General features: G+C 36.9%; 1 protein-coding gene across 10 annotated transcripts in view; it reads left to right on the forward strand.

The window, feature by feature from the left end:
* Positions 1-23,068, forward strand: part of LOC106661667 (lysine-specific demethylase 3A-like) — a 475,583-nt gene that overhangs the window by 395,239 nt on the left and 57,276 nt on the right. For 9 of the 10 annotated variants that reach the window (XM_014385209.2, XM_014385207.2, XM_014385208.2 and 6 more), the window contains one exon: positions 7,449-7,827. In XM_014385209.2, coding sequence (XP_014240695.1) covers positions 7,449-7,827 — 379 coding nt within the window. Of the gene's footprint in view, positions 1-7,181; positions 7,336-7,448; positions 7,828-23,068 lie in introns of those variants that run through there. The other variant, XM_024227955.1, reaches the window with a different exon arrangement.

The following is a 23,068-nucleotide window of genomic DNA, read 5'->3' on the forward strand; positions in this document are numbered from 1 at the left end:
ACGTTTCGATCTTTATTGAGATCATCTTCAGGGCTCAAACTGTTTGCTTTCCGTGCAGATTAGATGGCACTCACAACACGACAGACAAGAATGACACATCTACACGGAAAATACTTTGAGCCCTGAAGATGATCTCAATAAAGATCGAAACGTTGGCACGATAAGGAAAATGCTTATCCAAAAGCTACGTCACACCAGACGGCATCTCACGACCTCCAAATAATCATCAAGTAACGGTGACTAAACACCACACATTTCTTGTTTTATCTTATTTCAGCTCTTTTTTGTATCACATTTTTTAAAAGCCTTATTCTCGAATCAGACCCACCACTGAAGATGTCGTGAAGTGTCTTGACATACCAAGAAAGCAAGAATAGGCAGACCATACTACAGATGTTTATAACAAAACTACGTTATTTCGGAACTAATAAGATCTTGAGTCCGCTAACTGGTGGGTGTTCCTTTTGTTCCTTAATTTACAAACTCTTCGTTAAACTGCAAGGAAGCAGAACGGTCCAAGAAAATTCAGGACAGCTGCCTTGTGTTAAATGCGTTATTTTGCTATTTTGGTATTAGTATTATATAGGTATAGCACCAGTATACGTCCACAATTTCAGCCGAGACCCCTCAACCAAAAGACACGCTTATATTGCTGACAGCAATTTATAAAGGTGAACGACCTTTTGGAATTTTCGTATTCTAAACGTTCTAATAATTTGCGTTATTCTAATAATAACTCGCAAAACATTCGCAAATCTATGAATAACCAGAACATGTCAGCACATTTAGCATCTAAATATGTGGGAATTTGGTTAAAGTATTTTTTTGTTCCTTACTCACAGAATAACACATTTAATACAAAACTGGTGCGTCAATAGCCTGTGCTAAGTGTTCCACATCATCCTTCCTTGGTTGTTTTTCGAGGTGTTTTAACGTACATTTTGAAGAAAAAACTTACATCATTTAGTAGATGACGTTTTTCGTTTGCCATTTAACGCAGGATCTCTTGATTATTTTCCTGTTCTTCTGTAGACACAATCAGAACTAAACAAAGGCACGGAGGATCCGATGAAACTTGATTCACTTGATAAAATCAAATGACTAGAGTTACCCCGATTTTCTTTTTTTTATCTGGTGATTTAATATGTGAGATTATCCTAGCAAGTAAATTTTATATATAGTCTTAATATTTTTTAATATAGCTCTGTTTACATCTAAGTCCTACATTTATTTTAGTTGTGTTTGGTGGTTTTTGTACAAAAATAAGCAATTATACCATTTTCGCGGTCGTCTTGCCACAAATGCAGACAGCATGCCACCCGTGTTCTAAAATAAAAAACCTTACCCGGAAGATTTTCCAGTAAGGTTTCCAGGAGATGAGTGGCGGAGCGAGACCGCACGACCGCGAAGGCAACGATTCCAAGGCGTTTCGTATGATCTTTCTCTGTTTTGAAGATCTCGACCTAGCCGGGTCGGCGACCCCGTGGAGGAGATAAACTCTTGTAATAAAAACGACCCTAAATTAATCGGTTTACGCCCGGAATGGGATTCAAGATCAGATCTGCCGACCCCTTTCCCCCTTTGTAATTGCGTTTGTGTTGCTTTTATAAAACCTGCTAGGAAAAGTAAAGGCCCGCATGACGGCCGGACAAAGGGGGGTCTTTCTTCCTTTCAAATACGATCGTTTACAAAGGGGGGAGTCGGGGACGACTGATTAACGAGGACGATTGTTCACTCTTGCTTTTCCGCCCAAAAAAGAAAAAATCTAGGCCTACCTGACAAAAAAAAAAACCGACCGTGGGCCATGAGAAAAGCCTAGTAAGAAATCAAGGTTTCCCTACTATTCAAGAGGGGCTCTCCCATTGTTCATTGATAAGGAAAAAACCAAACAAAAAATAGCCTCCTTTAAAGAGATAAAGAGACTTAAAATACAACAAGAATAATAACACACACATAGTGCCTTCCTGAACGATTTTTCACTCTTATGAACTTATTTTAATGTTACGTCAGTTAAATTGTACGAATTATCGTAGTTGGGGTAGCCTATAGTTTGGTCATTTCTGATTGTTTTATCAAATATAGGCAGACCATATAATTAGAAAGGGCCAAATTATGGTGTTTTGAAACCATAGCAAATCAGAGTAAATATATATCTCCCAATTTTTAAAACGATACTCTGCTTTATCAAGGTCAAAAAAGCGAAACTGTTCGGTCCAAATTGTTCGCGAACTCTTGGAAAACGCTCAAAAAACATTATTCAGAAATCTGAATTGCGGTCTGGTGTGTGATGTAGGTTTCAGAAAAACATTTTCTTTATCGTGCCAACGAGGGCACTCTCAACACAACATGTAAGAATGGCACAATTACACAGAAGACAAACACTTTGGCCCTGAAGATGATCTCAATAAAGATCGAAACGTTGGCACGATAAAGGAAATGTTTTTCTGAAATCTACATCACACCACACCGCATCTCACAATTTCTGAATAATTATCGATTAACGGTCACTAATCACCACACATTTCTGCCCAAAGAAAAGTCGTTTTAACTTGAAACATGGCTTTCTTTGCAAAAATATACAAGAATACGGTAGTTAGGATATGGAATTGGGAAAAACCTCTCGTTAAGCCTCAATCGACTTTTTTGTGGCTGCCTTTTAATTCTTCTTCTTAATTTTTAAACTTTTTTCATGATGATTGCCGTGCAATATTGTATAGTATGATAAATGTTTGTACTTTATAGAGTATATTTTAACTGTAATTTTTGTAAACTTTTTAGTTTTTTTTCATAATGTTTTCAACCAATTTAATTTTCTTTTTTGATTTGCGAAAAGGGACGTTTAAAAATGTTTTGTCATTTTTTTGTCGAAAATTTTTTTTCCGTTTTCCAAAATGTTTAGTCGAAATAGAAATACATAACCACGATAAAATTACGATTGCCTTTCAGAATTTGTATTGATAAAGAGTGGAAGTTAATACGTTTTATAGTTTCTGACAAAAATGTTCCTAGTGATAAAAAGAATGCAACTTGGTCGTCAAATAATGTCGTTAAAGGTTAATTATCATAGGGCTCAAACTATTTTTAAGTATCGAGCATTTTTCTTTATTTTAAAGCTAACCCTTTTGAACTGAACTGAAAATTTGAACTTGAACTGAAATCATGAAATTAAAACAATATCAGAAAGAAAATAATATTGAATAGGGAAATGGTACTTAACGAATAACCCAATCTGTCGTGTGTCCTTTATGTAGTATACAAGTAGAATTGTTAAATACATAAGAAATTAATCTTCCATGGTGGTGCATCTGACTGTCTTGTAACGGAGGTGTCCCCTGAACAGAGTACCCATTATCTAATGCTTCATTCCGTAAAAAAAGTTAAGGCAGAGTAAAATCAGAACCAAAACGGTATCAAATGACTTCTATTTGTCGCAATTAATTATCCATTATTCGTACTAACTATTTTTAATTGGATGATTTTTAAAAATATATAAATGGCTTAACTGTAATTCACAAGTGGGCCAAAAGATTGTCTGTCCGATGAAGGACAGATGGAATTAAAGGGGACCAAAAATCGTTTGATCGCCATACTGCTGACCGCAAGGTCAAAATTGACAATTTAGCATTAATTAGAAATGATTTTCAAAAGAGATTGTTTTTATCTACAATCACGCCGATCAAGTATTAGGTCAGGGAGTTTTGTAAACAGATTTTAACAGATTGTTTATGGTTCAGTTACAATTTACATTAATGGCCGGTTCCGCTCGTAATTTCGCTGGTAAATTTTTAACAGCCGAGCCAAGGACACAGCGAGACCGGACGGACGGAATCGCTCTTGACCTCCGTCAAAGGAAAAGTATGTACGGATCGATCGCCGTCTAATTGTAAGTTCCGGTTTTGCCAAAGGGCAGCCACCCCTGGGCCCCATTATATTTCATTAATCTCCCTCCTATCTCCCCTCAAGATATAATTGCCTTGAACGTCCGGTACCACCATTCCTATGCGTTGGCCAACTCTCATTAGCATTCTCCCGGTTTGCCCGAAGGGGGACCTACCGACGTTTTATGTATTTTTTTTATGTTCGAAACTGTAGAAAATTCAAAAGCAATTATACAGACCGTGAATAGATGGCCATCTAAATATCTCCGCTAAAACAATGGCCTCCTTTTTTTCTAAAGGGGAGATATAGTGGGAACAGTATTAACAACAGTCATTTCGATTAAATTAGCGCCCGACTTCCCATTGTGTAATCCACAATGCGAAATATGATTTCCATACATGATTAATGATTTGGGAGAAAGTTATTCCTTTTTTTAATCCCCCCAACGGCTTTGTTGTCCCGTAGAATAATTTTCTGGAAGGCTCCCATCGGGCTCTTGACCTATGCCGTCCTTGAGGTTTACATAAGTTTTTTGCCCCATGGGAGAATTGCAAATTAAACGGTCATTTAAAAATTAAACCAAACCCCAAGCCATTGTACTTGGCGGGAATACAATCCAAATCAGTTTTATTTAATGGAGTTTCGTCCTTGGACGAGAAAATTGATACCAGGTGAATACATCATAAGGTCGGATCTAGTTAAAATTGCATTAATCTCTTTTTCGGTTGAACGGAACTTAAATTACATCAGTCAATACAGCGAGAGTGGGCGGACTAGAGTTCTAATTATATACACCCTTAATCCCAATTTAAAGAGAAACTCCAATAGATTTAACCACTGTGGGTGAACTTGTTTAGCTTATTTGAATTCCTTAGTGTTTACAATAAGTTAAAGCCTTTGACACTTCAAAAATTTTGTTATTTACTATTATTATTTAAATGGTAATAAATTTGTTAAATTTGTCATTTCTTCGGGGGAAAAAAACAACAAGTAAGTACTGTTTAGGCTGTTGAGAACTTATCCCAACAAATAAAACTCTTGGTTTGTGATGTGCTTGGTAGTATCTTATTTTATTGTGAGATTTCTCCGTGTGGTCTGCCAGTACCTGTAATTAGTCGGTACATTTTGGCCTGCCAATACTCGCTGGGTTGATTTGTCAGACGCGTTTCATCATTGTACCGAAAGCGTTGGACGGTATGCCTCTCTTGGGAGAGTGAAAATCAATAGGCAGTCTGCAGTAATGCGTCTGATGTGTTGGTTGCTCTTAAGGGCTGCAGGTTTTTGGGGACCTAGAATTGATGTTCTGGGAGTGCCGGAATGGGTATTTGCCATGATGATGAACTTTCCTGGGCATACCGACTCGGAGTAGAGTAGCAGAGTGCAGCATATTAGGTTACACCAGAAGCCAAACTGCTTTCAAAGATGGAAGTCTATCACTTTTGATAGACACGGCCCAAGGACTAGGTGCAATCTCCCAAAAATCCCCGACCCTTCTCAGGACTACGAAATCATAGAGAAAATAATGACCATTAAGCAAAAGAGGTCGTGAGTGAGCTTCTGGGGACAAAGTTACCTAACAAAACATGATGTAGTAATCACCAACTTTCTTCATGTTAAATCCAGTCAAAGCAGAAATCCCGTTTCGATTAAGTTTTGATGATGACCTTCTGCGGTAAATTTCGTCAACTTTACAAACTTTTCCAACTTCGAATCGCCGTCATCAGTGAAAATAGGTATTGTGACTGTGTGGAATACTGGGATTATATTTCTACGGGTTGATCTACAGTTGAAGACCTAGTTCAACTAGGCTTAGATAAGTTAAAGCCTAATTGGATAAATCCTGCCAGTGATTGAGTCTGCTTGTGATTGAAACCTCTGCTAGCGTATATTTTGGATCTGCTGACCGTGACGACCAAATTTCCTAACATCCTACTGATTTAGTTGGACAGAATACTGCAAAGCTCTGGGTCAATTCGACAATACTTTTGTTGTTTATTGATAAACCAAATCTAGAATATCTGAGGAAAAATATGTTTTCCTGTGTAAACTATAAACTGTACATTTACACAGTGCATTTAAGGTATTTCCATTTTTTTGTAACCGATCTTCGCTCATTTTTTCATAGATAAAATTTCAATTTTTGCGAACGGAAGAGAAAACGCCCACGGTATTTCCAGTCCAACTTACAAGTTAGTTGGGTGTTTCATGTTTGATGTGGCACTCTGTATATGTCAGAATGTTCGTAGAAGGCCGGAACATAAAAGTAAGATTGTCAGATAACACCGTGTCGGTAGTAATTTTATATATTTAGTATAAATTTTTGAATTTCAATATGCTTTTGGCTTAGCTATTTTTCTCAGAAGCCTTATAAATTATTAATATTTTTTGTATAGGTTTCCTTTTTTCCCTATCTTTTGTATAATTTATTAATATTAGATACAAATTATTTATGTAAACTTGTAGAAATATTGTCCGTGACTTTCTTAGCACCGGAGTTGTGTTTCTGATCTTTGACCCCGACTGTATGAGGTAATTTTGCAATTACCGGCGTTCATTAATTTCTATCAAGGCCCCCGTCTCAAAGGCCTTTTTCCCATGGCTGTCCCCAGATCGGCCCGTCTAAGATGGACTGAACGAGAAGTGGTTCCGGGACGAAGTTTTCAGCCGACGGGGCTTTCCAATCGGAGGTGCTCAAGGTGAATACATGATTCCAACTTGAAATTTACTGCACGATTCGATTTTCGCCTTGCCTTCGAAGAAGGTCGTGAACTTGTACCACCTTCAAAAATGTTATATGCGAGCTGAACAGCTTTTATAAAACAATTTTCTCAGAAGAGCGTCATCAGACTTGCCTGAAATAAATCAGTTTTGCTGTTCTGTTGTTGAACATTGTTATGCTGGAACTGAAATCGAGTTAGCTCATTTTGTGGTTAGCCAGCGTTCGCTGGGAGAGGAATAAAACCGACGGGGTTTTGTTCGTCGGAGATTATTATGCAGACTCCGCCTCGGGTGTACTTGTGCGACCTTTCACCTTTCTTCGTCCGGAGAAGAAAGGCGTTTTTCATCCGCCCACTCCTTGAGTGCGTTGACCCAGTTGGCTCGCAAGGCCAAGTCGATTTTACTTGTCTCTTGCCGTAAAGACACTTCTTGTCATGTTTTTGCAACGAGGAAAATCCAAATGGGTTTTTGCGGTCCATTCTGGATCTGGTGCCACCGCTTGAAGAATGGGGAAACAAAAGAAATAAAATCCGAGGGAATGTCAAAAACGGCCTTGCCATCAGCATTCCCCGGTGCTGTTTCAGCAGCGGGGCGAATCAATGGGTCGAGAGGGGAGAAGGGAGGACTGGCCCCAATCCAATCCTGCTCAATCTGGATTCAGCGCTCAGCACGAAACCGCTTCATTAGTATTTAGTCTACGCCCTTGTTTACTGACAGGGAAACGAATAGGAAACCACGGTATAACTTCCTGTGATTATTAAGCAAGAGCCTTGCTTTGAATCGAAAAAGAAAGTCCCCCTTTAAATAATTCATATGACGATTAAATCAATTTGTGTCGTTTTGTGTTTCAGAAAAGCGAATAAAGGTACGGCCCGTGCCTAAAGTGAAAAAGAAAGAATCCCCGAAAAAGGAGGAGAAGAAGAAGCGGCCCGAACCGTTAAAAGAGGAGGAACAGCCGAAGGAGGAGGCCGTGTCGAAAGAGGAGCCGGCCGAAGGTGAGGAGAAGAAGCAGGAGGACGAAGGTGAGGACGACGAGGAGGAAGAAGAACAAGTGAAGTTAGAAGTTGAAGTGAGTGATGTGTGTAACCGTGAGGAAGAAGTAGTGGAAGAGACGAAGGCAGAGCGGGAAGAGAAGGAAGAAACCCAAGAGGAGCGAAGGCAAGAGACGGCAGAAGGAAGCCCTTGCATTGATGATGATGACGGGCCTTTGCCTGCCTCTTCACCGTTCAGGTATGTCAATTTCACTAATGAACACCTAAACACGAAAATAATCGCCTATTATGGTTCACGGTCAAGAAAACAATTGACATTTTCCACCGTTCATACTTAAGAAATAATCGAGGTCAGGAAACAAGTCTTTGTTTACTATTCTTTGTTCCAATTGATTTTAATTAACAGTTCGTTTTATTACATTAATTGCATTTTCCGACTTCCTTCATTAGAAGTTTTTTATCATTAATAAATTAATGTTGGGCAATTATTTAAGGAGGAACAAGATAAAAGGTTAAAAGTGTCTTAAAATGTAAAAGTAAGAGTTAAACAATAAACACAGTTAAACTGGTGTAAAATTTGGCCGTAAAAAGTTTTAAACAACTAAAATATTTCAGTCTAAAAAACAGACTTTGGTAAGATCATGTAATTAGTGAGTTCGGGTTACGATAAAACATGGTTAAAACTGTCCTAAAGTTGAAAAAGATGACAAATATAAAATTATTTTGAGATGATAATGGTGAAAATAAAATAACTATTGTCCCAATAAGTTTTAAACGTGGTTGGGTTGCTGATATAGGAACACTGATATAGTGAATAGCGTGATTGATAATATGCGTTCGATAAGTTAGACACCCGTCATTTAAAGACAAATAACAGTGAGTGGCGTCACGTCTATGGCCGCGGTGCATAAGCTGAATAGCGTCTCAGCTTGCCTAAAGGTCGTTGTGTCGCTGATAATTGGAGAAATAAAAGCGGGTGTGGAGTATTTGCAGCCTTACGTCATGACTAAGGGTAGCGCATACGGTTCTGTCGCATTAAAATAAGTAATTGTTAAAGCATAAAAGGCATGACGGTGTAGATAACCTGACCCGACAATGTTGATGGTTTCCTCCTACTGAAAACATAGTCTTACGGCTAATGAAGATAAAAACCAAAGGCTACAACTAAAAAGGAATAAAAACTGTTCTAAAGAGTAAATAAATCTTGCGTCCCACAAGGGAGCATTCATCATCCTATACCGTTTATACTGCTAACCCATCCCAAATACCATCATTACCACACGTGAATGCTACCGCTATTTTGTCTTATAACGCAAAACCTATCCAAGCAAGCTCCAACAATCAAGAACATCTTAGACTAAAGACAAGTCCTAAAAGTCAAGGCTGAATGATTAAAAAAAAAACCGTCTGGACATCAACAACAAGGAGCTTCCGACTACTTAGGACTGCTTGGACTTAACAGAAGACTTGAACAACTATGAATTTAAGGACTGTTTTGATTGTAAAAAGGTGACCTGGTGCCACCAAGCCATCCAATATCCAGAGCATTCAATCTTTTCAATCAACCTCAGACGTATTGTCACTATTCGATACGACTATCCATAATGACCTCAACATTCTTTTTTCCAACGAGCTGGATCCCTCTCCCAAAAGTTCCACATTAAGCACTTGATCCCTCCTAACCTTACTCCCCAAGGTTTATCTAGTCTTTCCCATCCTCAGATCACGCCACGTCGCCTTAAATGACGAATGACCTCGAGACCTTGCCCCTTCATCCTTCATTTGTTAAAGTTACAACCATATGAAAATTGTTCTTTCCGTTTTTTTTTTACTGCCAACCAGACATATAACTGTTTAATTTTAAAATTGTGTGTGTACAGTGTATCGATATCATTTCATCACGTCAGTTCTTATCTTAATGGGCACCATTATCGTTTGTTTTTTTCTAATTCCAAACAATCTTTTGGCGAGAAAAAAAAACGCTGGTCTGTTTAATTATTTTTAAATGGTTTTCCCATACATCACAGAGTTATTAATTAAAAGTATTTTTATAAAGTACATAACATTTTTTTACTAGTTTTATAGTTTGGTTATTATTATACGTTGTCACTGGTTCTATTTAGAAGTTTGTCGTATGGGTATATATTTCTTTCATTTCTTCATCACGTCGTTTTGATTTGTGTTGAAACAAAAACAGCCCAGCATATCGAAGACTCGTTATTGATCTAATCTGCCTGTTTCCTTTTTCTCCCCTCGAACCGGCCAAACCCGCATGGGAGCGAACAGAGCCAGCGAGAACATGCGGACCGGTTTAATTGGACGCGTTCGACACGAGTTCAACCATTCGCCAGCAGGCCCTTCCTCGTTTTGTAATTTTTCCTTGACTCTGTTATTTTTCTGCCGGGACTACTCATCCCGACCCGTTCCCACGAATGATTACTTTTATCGCTGCCTCGTCGTCTTTTTTAGTATATTTGACGGATCTAAGTGTGGGTAAAAGGTTTTTGTTTATAGGAGAAAATGGATTCGACGTGACAAATTAATCAAACGCGTTTAATTCAGGAGGACGAAGCGGTAAATGTGATTTATATAGTTTTTTTTTAATAGAAAAGGAAGATGCGCATTGGCCCGTTTCTTGTAACTCAAGACTAATCCCTCGACTGCAAATTTCACCAGATTCTGAAATCCCGGAGTCCTTGGATATCAACCTGGTTAATTGGTGTTAAAATATTTGAAAGGATTGGGCGCTGTATTTAAAGACCATAATTCCAATTTGAGACCGTTGAGATTGTCAGAAGGAGGGGCAAAACGGCTCAAATAGTCGTCAACGACTTGCGATGGCGAGACCCAGACACGATTTATCGGTTTGGTCAGTTTGTAAATTTATTTATAGAATCGTCTGGCTGCCCGATAAAACAAATGGCACGATCTGTCACAATCGGGGCTACGAACCGAAAAACGATTTTGTAGCGAACCGTTTGGACATTATGTACCAAAGATTAGAATAACAAAATATTTTCAAGCTATTTTCTCGAAGAATTTTCTGGGGAAAAATCATCCGATAATGTTTCTTCTATTGTATTATCCGGGACTGGCTTATTTCCCTTCAAGAAAATCAATTTAACATTCATTAATTCATTAATAAATTAAAATTTCCCTCTAAAGATTTTGCGTTTGAGGCTAGATTCCAAAGAAACTGGGACGGAAGAAAAAGATCTTGGGAACAATCCTTGTCATGAGTAACGCTATAAAGGTCAAAACTGCCCCAAAAGTATTGCGCTAACTTTGTTTCTACTCTTCGAAAAATCTAGAGTCAGAAAAGTTCTGAACTAAGTTAAACTCAATAGATAAAGTTGAGACTGTAGAGTTTCCAGTCAAACTATTTTGAAGACGTTTGGGCCCCGGGAGTGACTGGAGGTAGAAGATTTGTGAGAAAGAGTACTAGCCAATAGGTCAGCGCTGTTATAAAATTGTTTTTGTTTTTTGAAGTTGTCGAAAACTTTCGGCCGTGAAAAATTACTAAACAACTCAACATTTCAGCTTTGTTAGAGGGAAAACCAGAATTTCTTTGCCTTCTTATGTAAAAGATTCTAGTAAGGATTAGAGAGAAATAAACAACAGGTTAAAACTGTTAGAATTATATAACAATCATTTTAAAAATTAACACAAAACATAAAGAAAAAATTTCCATAATACTTTTCAAACAAACTATTCTCAAGATCTTCCTTCTCTGGGATGAAAGACTCGAGGTTAGAGATTTATGAGAAATAGTTCCGGCCAATAGGTTTTTAGCTATTACTGTAATTAAATATCACAAAATTGTTTTGTTCCGAAGTGAAGAAATATTATTATAACAGTTCTTTTTTTCATAAAATTATTCTTATCAAATGTACAAGCAAACGAGAATAAGCGATTGGGGGAGAGAGAGAGAGAGAGAGAGAGAGAGAGAAATATAGGTGACATAGAGAGAGAGAAGGGGTGTGTGTGTGTGTGTGTGTGTGTGTGTGTGTGTGTGTGTGTGTGTGTGTGTGTGTGTGTGTGTGTGTGTGTGTGTGAGTGTGAGTGTGAGTGTGTGATTGCCAGAGAGATACATTGAGTGTCAAAGAGAGAGAAGAGAGAGAGAGGGAGAGTGAGAAGGCAGAGAGAGAAAGAAAAATATAGAGTGAATGAGAGAAAAAGAGAGAGAAAATAAAGACGGAGACTGAGAGAGTGAGTGAGTGTCAGTTAAACAGATACAGAGAGTCGGAGTGAGAAAGAGAGAGTGAGCTAAGATGGAAGTAGGGAGGGCGAAAGAAAGAAATAGAGACAAGGAGGGAGGGCAAGAGTGTGAAAAGAAAGACGGATGCTGAGAGAGAGAGAGAGAGAGAGAGAGAGAGAGAGAGAGAGAGAGAGAGAGAGAGAGAGGATGACGCAAATGCATGCGTAATAAATAATGATAATAAGTATTTTTTATGATAACAAATTGCCTGTTGTTTGATAATAAGTATTTTTTGTGAAAACAAATTTTCTGTTGTTTGGTAAAGGCGCCCGTTGAAATTGTCGCTTTAGGTACTGTTACTGAACTATCAAATAACAATTTCAATAGGCCAAACATGTTTATTCATTCAAGATAATTCTTTTCTGGTAGCCTATTATGAAAACGGCTGACGTCATTTTTAAACAAAACCATTTTTTCTCTCTTATTAACATAATTGAATATTCACTGTTGAAATTCTTAGGGCTTTTCATTTTCGTTAATTTTCGCCACCCGGTCCGCTCGTTCTCGATCAAATCAACTTTTCACAACTCAAGGGTTTCGTTATTTCAAGTTGGAGACCCACCTCCCCCCCGTGCGCTGCCCCATATTTTGGAAAGGAGTTGCGAAACGGTTGGAAAGTTTTCTGTTATTAGGGTGAAACCTAATTTTCTACAAACGATATTCTCGAATCGCTAATGGAGGATGAGGGCATTTTTGAAGTCGGGCCAAGGCAAATAAAATAGCCATGCTTCGGTATAAATAATATCAACACACTGGTGTGGGCGAGCTGTCCACAACACTCGAAGAATTGTGTGAAGAACCATCCGGCGTGTTAAAATCACCTCGACGATAAATTATTAGAGAAAAGGGGGAAAATAGTGGAATGCGTGAGTTGGTCGATGACGCCAGCATACAAACACATAAACACGCACCAGTATCAATATTTACCTTGAAAGTAAATTTAACAATGTGACAGTCAGCGCTAATGATTCACCCGATTCATGATCGAAGTGATTTTCCTTATCGCTGTTTATTATTAAATTGTTATCGCTTTAACGTATATCAAGATCAATAATTCAGCTTATGTAATCATTTTAAGTGTATCGTTTCGTCTTTTCCCGTTCGTATCGACGTTTGTTTCGCGAGGAACCAGCTTTCCCAACGTTATTTCTATTTCACTTCAGATATTTTTTACCTAAAGGAGAAAATTATGGAATTTTACGTTTCATCATTTCCGTTTTCTCCTAATCTCTCGCCTTGTTGGCGTAATCCCCTTGATAAAAAGCGAAACTTTACTGTCCAAATCATCTTAAAGAAAGTCGTTTTGTAGTAAATTATAGTTTATATAAATCCATACTTATTTAATCAAATGATGACTATTCATTTTATTTTTAATTGATTTTTTTTTCATATTTCATAAGTACTATTTTACGAATCATAAAAGTTGATCAAGAATAAACTTTCATTAATGCTCTAACGACAGCATGGGGGAAAATCTGTCAATTCTAAAACAGTTTTACTCGATTGTAGAAATAGAACTTACATCATCCAGGAATCAAAAATTTTCTTGTCATCCGTTATTTTGACTTTACCTCTATTTTATCAGAATATAGGTTTATATATCACAATGCATTCTTAAAATTAAAGATGGGATTCGATATGGGAACAGCGAAACAGTTCACCAACCTCACAGCAAAACTATTTCTTATTTTATGTCAGCACTAATACATTGTAGTTCGAGATCGTGAGATGCGGTCTGGTGCGACGTAGTTTAGTAAAACATTTTCTTTGAAAGTGCACTTTCAACCCGACACACACTACACAGAAAACGAACACTTTATGCCCTGAAGATGATCTCGTTACAGATCGAAACAAAAATTCTAAATCTACGTCCACCCAGGTCGCATCTCACGATCTCCAAATAATCATTAATTAACTGTCACTAAATACCACACATAGAGTACTATTTTCCGCACAAATTCTCAAGTATTTCATCCCAGACAAAGATATTGTTCTAACAAGGCAGTCAGAAAAAGCTTTCAGAGATAAAAATGTTTCTTTTTAAACTTTTCTAAGGCCGTACTTCAAACTCTTGAAATGAAGTTTTCCAAAATAACTATAATATAACTAATAATTTATCCCTTTTGGCTAGTATTTTTCCTCAAAAGCCCTTAAATGCTAGAAGTTTTCTGTTTATTTTCGGATTAGAAGTTTATCAACGACCGAAAGACCGGCTGAAAAGTTACAATACAATGGACTTTTTCAGTTGTTCGTAACTTTTTTACGGCCAAAAGGTTTCAACGACTTCAAAACAAAGCAATTCTGTAATATTTTACGGAAGTTTGGGTTTTATTATTTCTCTTACACCGTCTTCTGTATAGTTACTATTATTATTAATGAATGTTTAGCTTATGGGCTGTTATTGTTCCTCCAAGAACTATTATGATTTGATTTAGAATTGAAAAACATTGAAAAGTATTTTGAACAGTTTAAGTTTGAGTTTTCGGTTTCCTTAACACAAACCCTACTGAAAAGTTTGAAGAGGTTGAACTCTTTCAGACCTTTTATACAATCACATTTTCAACAACTTCCATACAAAACTACTTTTTATCACTGAAATGTTTGTAATTTATTAATGCATCAATGTTGTTGTTGTTCAGCTTTTTTATTTTTTATTTATTTAAGACAGTTAAACCTTTTGGTTTTTTCTTCATTTTTATATTGATTCTTCTTAATTAATGATCAACTTCTAAACAAAACTACTTTTTATCACTGAAATGTTTGTAACTTATCAGTGTACCAATGTTGGTCAGCTTTTTAGAATTGTTTATTATTATTTTTTAAAGACAGTTTAATCTTTTAGCTTTTTTCTTCATTTTAATCTTGATTCTTCTCAATTACTGACCAATATGTTCAGTATGGTTTTCTTAACATTTGTATTGTACTGAAAGGTTTTAAGAGGTTGAACTTCTTCAGGTGTTTAGAACTTTTATAAGTCGCAGTTTTCAACAACTTCCAAACAAAATTACTTTTTATCACAAAGCAAACTGTTATGTTATATTCAGAGGCTCAAGACTTTTTCAGCTTTTTTTTATTATCAAATTTATCGATAACATTTTTTTTTTTTTCGTTTTACGATAGTATTTACGTTTTGACTTATTTTGTCATTTCCAATGTCGAATTTTGTTAATCGCTGGTCCATGGACTTTCAGTAAGTTTTCTTAACAAACCCAACTGAAAGTTTCGAAGGGGTCGAACTCTTTTAAACAGCCAATATTTTTTTACTATTTTCAAAAGGTCTTCCTTTTCAGAAGCTCATTGAAAAATCTTAAGAGATTGAGCTCATCAAAAAAAAATTTTTTATTAATTACAGTTTTAATCTATAGGGCTACTATTATTTTCCATGCCCCTGCTAAAATTGTTGGCCTATAGATTTTTCTTCATTACTCGTCCATTTCCAAGACCTTAAGACCATTTTTTCTCCCTGCTGATTCAAGGTTTGTTATAGTAAATGGTTTAGTTTTGTTGTAATATTTTCGACAGCTTTATTCTTTAGGCTTGAACTGTTTAACACAACTGGCATTTTCCACACAATGTTTTTTTTTCCCACCTGACCAACCGAAGAGTGTCAAATTGTATATCCAGCGCACGAGAAAAAATATTAAACATAGTTTGATTCCTTTTTGGTCTGGCCAGTTTCGTTTTACGTTCCAGACGGTCGTGGTTTTCCCACAAAATTTACTTCTTTTCTAGAGAACTCCGTTTTCCCATTTACTTCCCTGTTACGCCGTCATTCCGAGTCCACCTTGAGAAAGCCCCCTGGATACTTTTTCTCACTCGGCCTGCCCAATAATTCACCGTCGCCACGCTTTCTCGTCCGTCGGGTCGTTATTTTCGGCGATAAAACCGAGGGCTACTCCCCTGGTCACGATTGTCAGTCTGGCCACGTCGCCGTCGTGATGGCCTAAAACGTTTTATCGTCGTCACGTTCCGGTTTAACAATATTTTTATCCTACAGAAATTTCGTTTAGCCTTGATCCCTGCGATGCTCTCCCACGTAGTCATCGGTCAAGGATAAATCCATGAGTCCCAAAGAAATCGCCTTTGAACTTATATTAATCCGCAAAGAAATCGATCGGCTATAATTCATTTATTTTATATAATCCTTTGATTTTTGGGGCGTCTCTGGCCGCAACGGTTTATGCGTTGACATGGCGCTCATCACTGTAAGGTAAAGGTTCTGGGTTCGAATCTAGGAATCCAACATACTTACAAATGTGTGGTGTTTAGTTACCGTTAGCCAATGATTATTTGGAGATCGTGAAATGCTTTCTGGTGTGAAAAAAATGAATGTATACAATGCTAGAAATTTTAAATTCCTAAACAAACACTTTGAGCGAGTATAAATACTTTGATTGAATTTAAAATTTCTAGCATTGTATAATTTCATTTTTTTTCTACATCCTACATGCATTTGTAAAATTTAAACAATCTTTATAAATCGCAGGCCCTGAAGATGATCTCAAATAAAGATCGAAGCGTGGCACGACAAAGAAAATGTTTTTCTAAAACCCTACGTCACACCAGACCGCATCTCTCGATCTCCAAATAATCATACTTAAAAATGTTTTTTTTTCCAAAAAACCGGCACCTCGAGTGTTTAAATAACATCGTAGTTGAAATACTCTCGTGTGGTTAGCGTGAAAGACACGGCTCGTAGACCCCGCGGACGTGGGTTCAATTCCCGACGTCGCCTCTGGCCCTTTTTTCACGATACCCTTCCCCCCAAAACGAATACGCATAATATGTATATTGTTTGGCGTTGATTCATATGCATAGTACATAAAGCCATTTAAAAAAAACCTTCGTAAAATGAATAAATCCTTTGATTATCTTTTAAATGGCAAGATCAAAATTATTCCTGTTTTTTATTAAATTGAAAGACTTTATTTTATATCTTATCTCTAGAATCAGGTTGAATTGTCGAATTCTTGTTACTGCCCACTGTACACTAGTGTAATTAATGATAGTGTAATTAACGTTTACAAGCTCGTTATTTTCCTCTTATGAGGAAGAGACAAGAACTTTGAAAAATAACGATTTTGTTTTAAAAGTTCTATGTTAGTGAATTATGCTGCATTTTGTTTGCCTGATCTTAAGGAATTTGATCTCGCTTATCGTCGTTAACTTGATAAAATTGGAACACAATGTGTATTTTTTTATGTTGATACTCTTAATATACATTCCAATTTTTGTCTCTTGAGTTATACATATTCAATGTTTTGCCAATTTTATGTATTTTAAATGCAGTCCCAGTTCAAGACGTAACATTTAAAGAAAACGACCGGGCACGCTTCCAAGACTCGGCTGGACTTTCACTGTTCATGGCCCCCTTTTTCTTCCCCCCTTCTGTTCACGGTATTTTTAAATTTTACATTTGTTCCAGGAAATTTTTTTTCTGTGCAGACAGATCAGTTGGCGTAATAGTTTATCGCATTGTACCGTCACGTCACAAGATTTGACGGTCGTTTTACCCACTATGGCCACGTAACACCACTTGGCCTGGTCATTCCTTTCTCGTTGTGATTTTTTTTAACTGTCATGTCTCAAAAATTGTCAGAATCTCTCAGCAGACTTTCCCCGTTTTACTTTAGGTTGCATTTGGTTGACCCCCGTGGGAAATATTTTTTAAAAACAGATTCCACGTTTTTTTTTTTTTCAAATTCGGAAAACGAAAATTTTTGTTGTTACAAAATCTTCTCAGTTTGTACGACATTTTAAAAGGCATTGTGGTTGTGCTTGTACCTACGTTGTCACGGTCTAATGGTCATCCTGATTTTGAAGCGTAAGATCCTTTTGTTATGCCCTCGTTCCGAATGCTAATTTTTTTTCATCAGGCTTTCGGGTCTTTACTTTCATCTCATTTGAACTTCTTTTACAAAACTTGTTATCATTCACAACCAACGGTAAACGCACGAGACCGTTTTGTACCCATATTCTTCCGAAAATCATTTTTCCTTTAATTTTTTCATTCAGCCTCAGGCTTTTCTTGTTTTTCAGCCCATGTTGAATCACATTTAGCGAAGTCATTCATTAGAAAACACATGGAAATTAATTAATTGCCCGGCAGTTATTTGTCAGTAGGTTATTTTCAAGGTTCGAGCTTTCTTCAATTATATTTGGCAAAGAAATTACTCTAAAATTAATTCATTTGTCCGGCACTTGTTTATTACCTAGGGTTCCTTAGGCATTTTCTCCCTGTTTAAGCTTTTTTTGAAATCATGTTTGAACATAAGAAAAATGTCAAATGAATTAATTTTCGAGTTTTTGTGACTCCTAAAGGTCACGTTTTCTTTTATTATCTTAGGTCTAAACATTAATTAATTTACCTGGAATTTATTTTTTGTTATTTTTGTTTTTCAACCTAGAGTTCCTATTGATATTTTATCCATGTTCGAGTTTTTTTAAGCATTTAAGCCTAGAAAAAAGGCTAAAATTAATTAGTTTCTTGAGTTTTTTCTATAAATCCTTATCGTTAGAGCTTATTTTAGTTAACTTGAGTCAGAAATTTGCTTCAACAAAATTAATTAATTTTCCTAGCGCTAATACTGTTCCGATTTTCAAGCATAATTAGATAAAATTAGTCTAAAAATGAATTAATTTGTCTGACACTTGGTTTTCACCAAGTGGATTCTCTAATATTATCTGAAAGGTCAAGCTTCATTTTCAAAATGAACTAGTTTGTTGAGTATTTTTATTCTCTGAACGTTCGATTTTCTTAAATCTTTGGTTAAAAAAGAAATAATGTATGGTACTGGTTTTTCATCTAGGGTTTCTTAATTAATTATTAATTAATTCTCGCTTTTCCACTACAATTCCTTCTATTTTTTTCTTTATCTACATTCCAAAAATTGACGGAGTTCCCAACGTTCTCGAGTAATCTTTGGTCCACACATTATTCTATAATTTATTAATTTTTGCAAAGTATTTAAGATATTTTGGGCAAATTAGGTCGTAAAATTTGGGATATTTTACATTTACTCGTTTTTTCCCTTATCTAAAATTAATTTCTTAACTTTCTTACGGTATAAACTATGTCCTGTTTTCGTGTATACTTGAATTATCTTTTATAAGAATTTTTTGATTATTGTAGATTTATTTTTACCCACGATCGTCAATTAATGGTTTATTATTGATGGTTAAACTTTTACAATGGATTTTATTTAATTATGCTGTCCGATCGGTCATGGACTTGCTTTCCCGTTGTTCTTTCCGTTGTCTGTTCGAATTTTCCGGAAATGGACACAACACGATCGATGAAAAGCCTTGAAAACAGGAATGACCTGTGGTAATCGACTTCCAGAGCTGATCATACTTGTCAGACGAGGATCGGTGAGAGTAGTTAGACTTTCACTCGAATGTCAATGGAAAGGAAGCCTTTTACAAACGGTCGTCCTCTTTATGCATTTATAACTCGTTCCTTTCTCCGACGTGGATTATCCGATTTGACACCGGCGACCTTGGTCGGACAATATTCGAACACTGGTACAGTCCTCGATGTTTCACCTGCTCACACGCATTCAAGGCCCTATTAATTTCCCACCTGGGAAAATTCAGGAAATCTGGCGAACCATGGGAATGCTCTCATGCGTATTGGGCTCTGGTTAAATAAAGGACCGTGGGACGATTGGGTAATTAACGCCTCTAGAAAGGCGCTTCCTATGTTAAACGACGGCTTTTCTCAATATTTTCCCCCCTTCGGAGGATCGACCTCGTTTTCTTTTGAAAACATTGTTTCGCTTTGTTCGCCTGGTAAAAAATTGATCCCAAGGCTGCGTTGCATAACCTTGGCTGAGAGTACCAGTTCCACTTTCAACGCATGTTTGACCCTATCCCGAAAAAATGCATATCTAGGACAGAAATAATCCCTGGACATGTTCTTTTTTTAATTGCTCTGAACACGATCATTTTATATGGCCCTGTCTATTTTATTTGCCCGCATCCTGATCGGAAGAACTGAAAGATAATAAAAACACAGTGTAGCCACTCTTCCTGTCCAATATCTTCCAGTTTCTCCAGTTGTTACCTTGAGCTGTGTCAGTTCTTCTTGATGTTGCTGTGCATTTTGCAACCGCTTGACTTTTGGTTATTGCTTGAAGGAAGAAAATAAAGAAGCGCAATAAAAAAGTGTATGGTCCATGGAATGGATGAATAAGAAATATATCTGGTGGTGTAGACCTGCTTAAAGAATTTTACTGCACAGAATAAACCTTTTAGTTCCTACTTAAACACTGATGATGTGATCAATGAAAAACAGTGCAAAAAAGAAGAGTATGGACCAAGGATTGGCTTTGATAAGAGCAATCTCGGTGATTTGGCCTACTTGAAGAATTTCACAGTACAGAAAAAATATGTTAGGTAACTATTTAAACTCCGGGTGAAGAGAGAAATTTAAAAAAAAGTGCAAAAATAAGAGTATGGACCAAATAATGTAAGGATAAGAGCACTATCTCGGTGATTTGGCCAACTTGAAGAATTTCACGGTACAGAAAAATCTTTAAGGTAGTTATTTAAACACTGGATGAAGAGAGAAATTTAAAAAAGATTATGGACCAAAGAATGGCTTGATAAGAGAGCAATATTTCCGTGACTTAAACCAGCTTGAAGATTTTGGCAGAACAGAAAAAATAGGGAAATCTCAAAATTTTCTACAAGCGGTCAGTTTGTACCGGACTTTTCCAGAACGGACTATCGGTTTATCGGTATATTTTGCCGGATTTGATCGTCAGGGAAAATACTGACGGATTAACCATTAGAAAGGTTGGGAGTATTTCTTCAAAACGCCCAACGGTCACAATTGAGGAGTGTGATACGTGTCGTTAAACCCGACTTTCCACGACATGTAATCCGACGAGGGGTGTCACAAACGCGACTATCCAATTTCCTATTCATTATGAGAAAATAATTTGCCAGCGTTGTCACTAACCCACTGACTACACAATAATGAACAATTGATATGTCAACATTGCGTCGACCCCCTGTAATCCCATTTCCTTGCAGGGCCGATTCGTTTTTAAGTCACTTTTCCTCAACCCCTGTCATATGGGCAAACAAAATTTGGCTCTTTGCAATTATACACAAACGTGTTGTATTTCAATTGGATATAGGTTTTTTATTTATCTTTGTGCATGTGGTTGAAATGCAAACGAGTTTTACAAGGAAGAACCAGCGATGACATTAATAAATATGATAGGAAATAGTTAATCATCTATTTAAAGTACAACTGCGTGCCAACGGGCGCACATCAAAGTTTAAAAACTCTTAACTCCTGATGTTATTTTTAGAGCTTCTTGTCTCTTTCTGTCATCCCCTACCAAATAACATTTTATCTTAAGACATTTTGGGTTGATTTTATTCATCGTTCGTTTTAAGGAACGATAAATGCTTCTGAATCATAAGTTTTTGACTTTTTAAATGATGGTTTTTACTGTGTATGTCGACGTGTCAAAGTGCTGATCGATCAGGTCAAAATATTTGTCTTAACAGTTAAAAAAAATACATTGTTTATCAGCCCGTGAAGAGGATTTCGCAAGGTTCCTTTGTAGAATATCGTATTAGGCACAATGGAAAATCGAATCAAACGGCCTTTGTGAGAAAGCATTGGGATGGAAATACCCTGGAACAAGACTCCAAGGTCGATATACTATGAAAAATAGGTAGGGGATAAGACACATCTGCTGATTATACTGCTTGAGTCCTGCTGAAAACATCTCCCTAATCACTTTAGACAATAACAGTTGCAAGGCGTCGTGACCCTAATCTCCCTTCAGAAATAATAATAATAAGCACGATAAAAAATTTGATAACGAGGTGGGAATGTCGACATGGATTGTCCGTTCGTCAACCCACCCCCTTTGCCCCTGGGTTCATCTATGCTGCATGTCTGCGGTTATGCAAGCCGCCCATGGCTATTCCTGGCGCTGTTGAATAACGCACGATGCAAATTCGCGGCCAGGCCGGATCGGCCCGTTTTCGAAACGGATTGACCCGAATGAACAGGATACCGGGCGGCCAGTTCGATAAAACGGGTCGTTAATTAGGAAAAATTCTCCCGGGCTTCGAGCTTTCTCGAACCATTGCTTAACCGGTCGAATAACATTGTCATTTCATAACTGAACACGGTAAATCCTTTAGAAAGAAAAATATACAGGTCAGAAGAATCAGCACTCGCCTCACGGAGTTCCAAAGTCTAAATCAATTAAGATATTCAAGGTTATAGCCGTGGTCAATAGAAAACCTTCCCGTTTGATTTTACGGTTCTGACTTCTGTCATTGCTCCTTCGTGGTCAGACGTTCGGTTGCAGGACACCACCGGTAGTAAATCCGTGACTGGAAGGGCAACCGGTGTTTAAGGTGAAGCTGAAGAACACACTACATTTAAATCAGGGAGGCCGGACGCAACGATTATATGATTTGAAACAAACAGATCATGCAAACAACAACAACTACTCCAAATATTAAAAATTGTTTACCAAAAATAAAATTCTACATCATATCCGATCTAAAATAAACAGAGTTTAATTTTTGAAGTGTTTTCCAGGCTAAAAAAGATCACCTGTTTGGTGGACGAATAGCGTTGAAGATATAACGGAAAATATAAACTAGCGAGATTAGGCAGACACACATAATCTTAAATAAATCATACTTATAAAAAAAAGAACTAAAAATATTTAATTTTGATACAGCAATCTTTATACCAAGTTCTCTACCTCCGTTTGTGATTTTTGTTTACCATTTAATTTAATATCTTTTGAAGTATTCACTTTTATAAAATCGCCGTGGAGAATATTATCGGTATGTAGAGTTGGGCAACATTGTCTTTGAGTGATCACTTATAAAAAATACAACGTTAAGAAGACAAAAAGTCATTGCATCATGCATTTTAATCGAGCCCAATTGAAACTTATCAGAACTGATAATAGGACTTACAGGCAGATAAGCCAAAGATGCAATTTTTTCCGAGTTGTGTTTGCCAAATTTAACCTCGTATCTTTGATTTAAAAAAAGGAAATAATTTACCAACATTCAAATATCCAGTTATAAATCATTCGCCGTGATTTTATTCAACCCGTACTTTCGTTCCGTGTAAATCATCAACTGATAGATATTCCTTAAATCTCTGTTGTTATTTCAAAAAAGACAATAGCTGGCCAGTCCCTTTTCTGTGCTCTATGTTTAACTA

Source organism: Cimex lectularius, unplaced genomic scaffold (assembly GCF_000648675.2).
Source record: "Cimex lectularius strain Harlan isolate CLEC.00 unplaced genomic scaffold, Clec_2.1 scaffold59, whole genome shotgun sequence".
NCBI lineage: Eukaryota > Metazoa > Arthropoda > Insecta > Hemiptera > Cimicidae > Cimex > Cimex lectularius.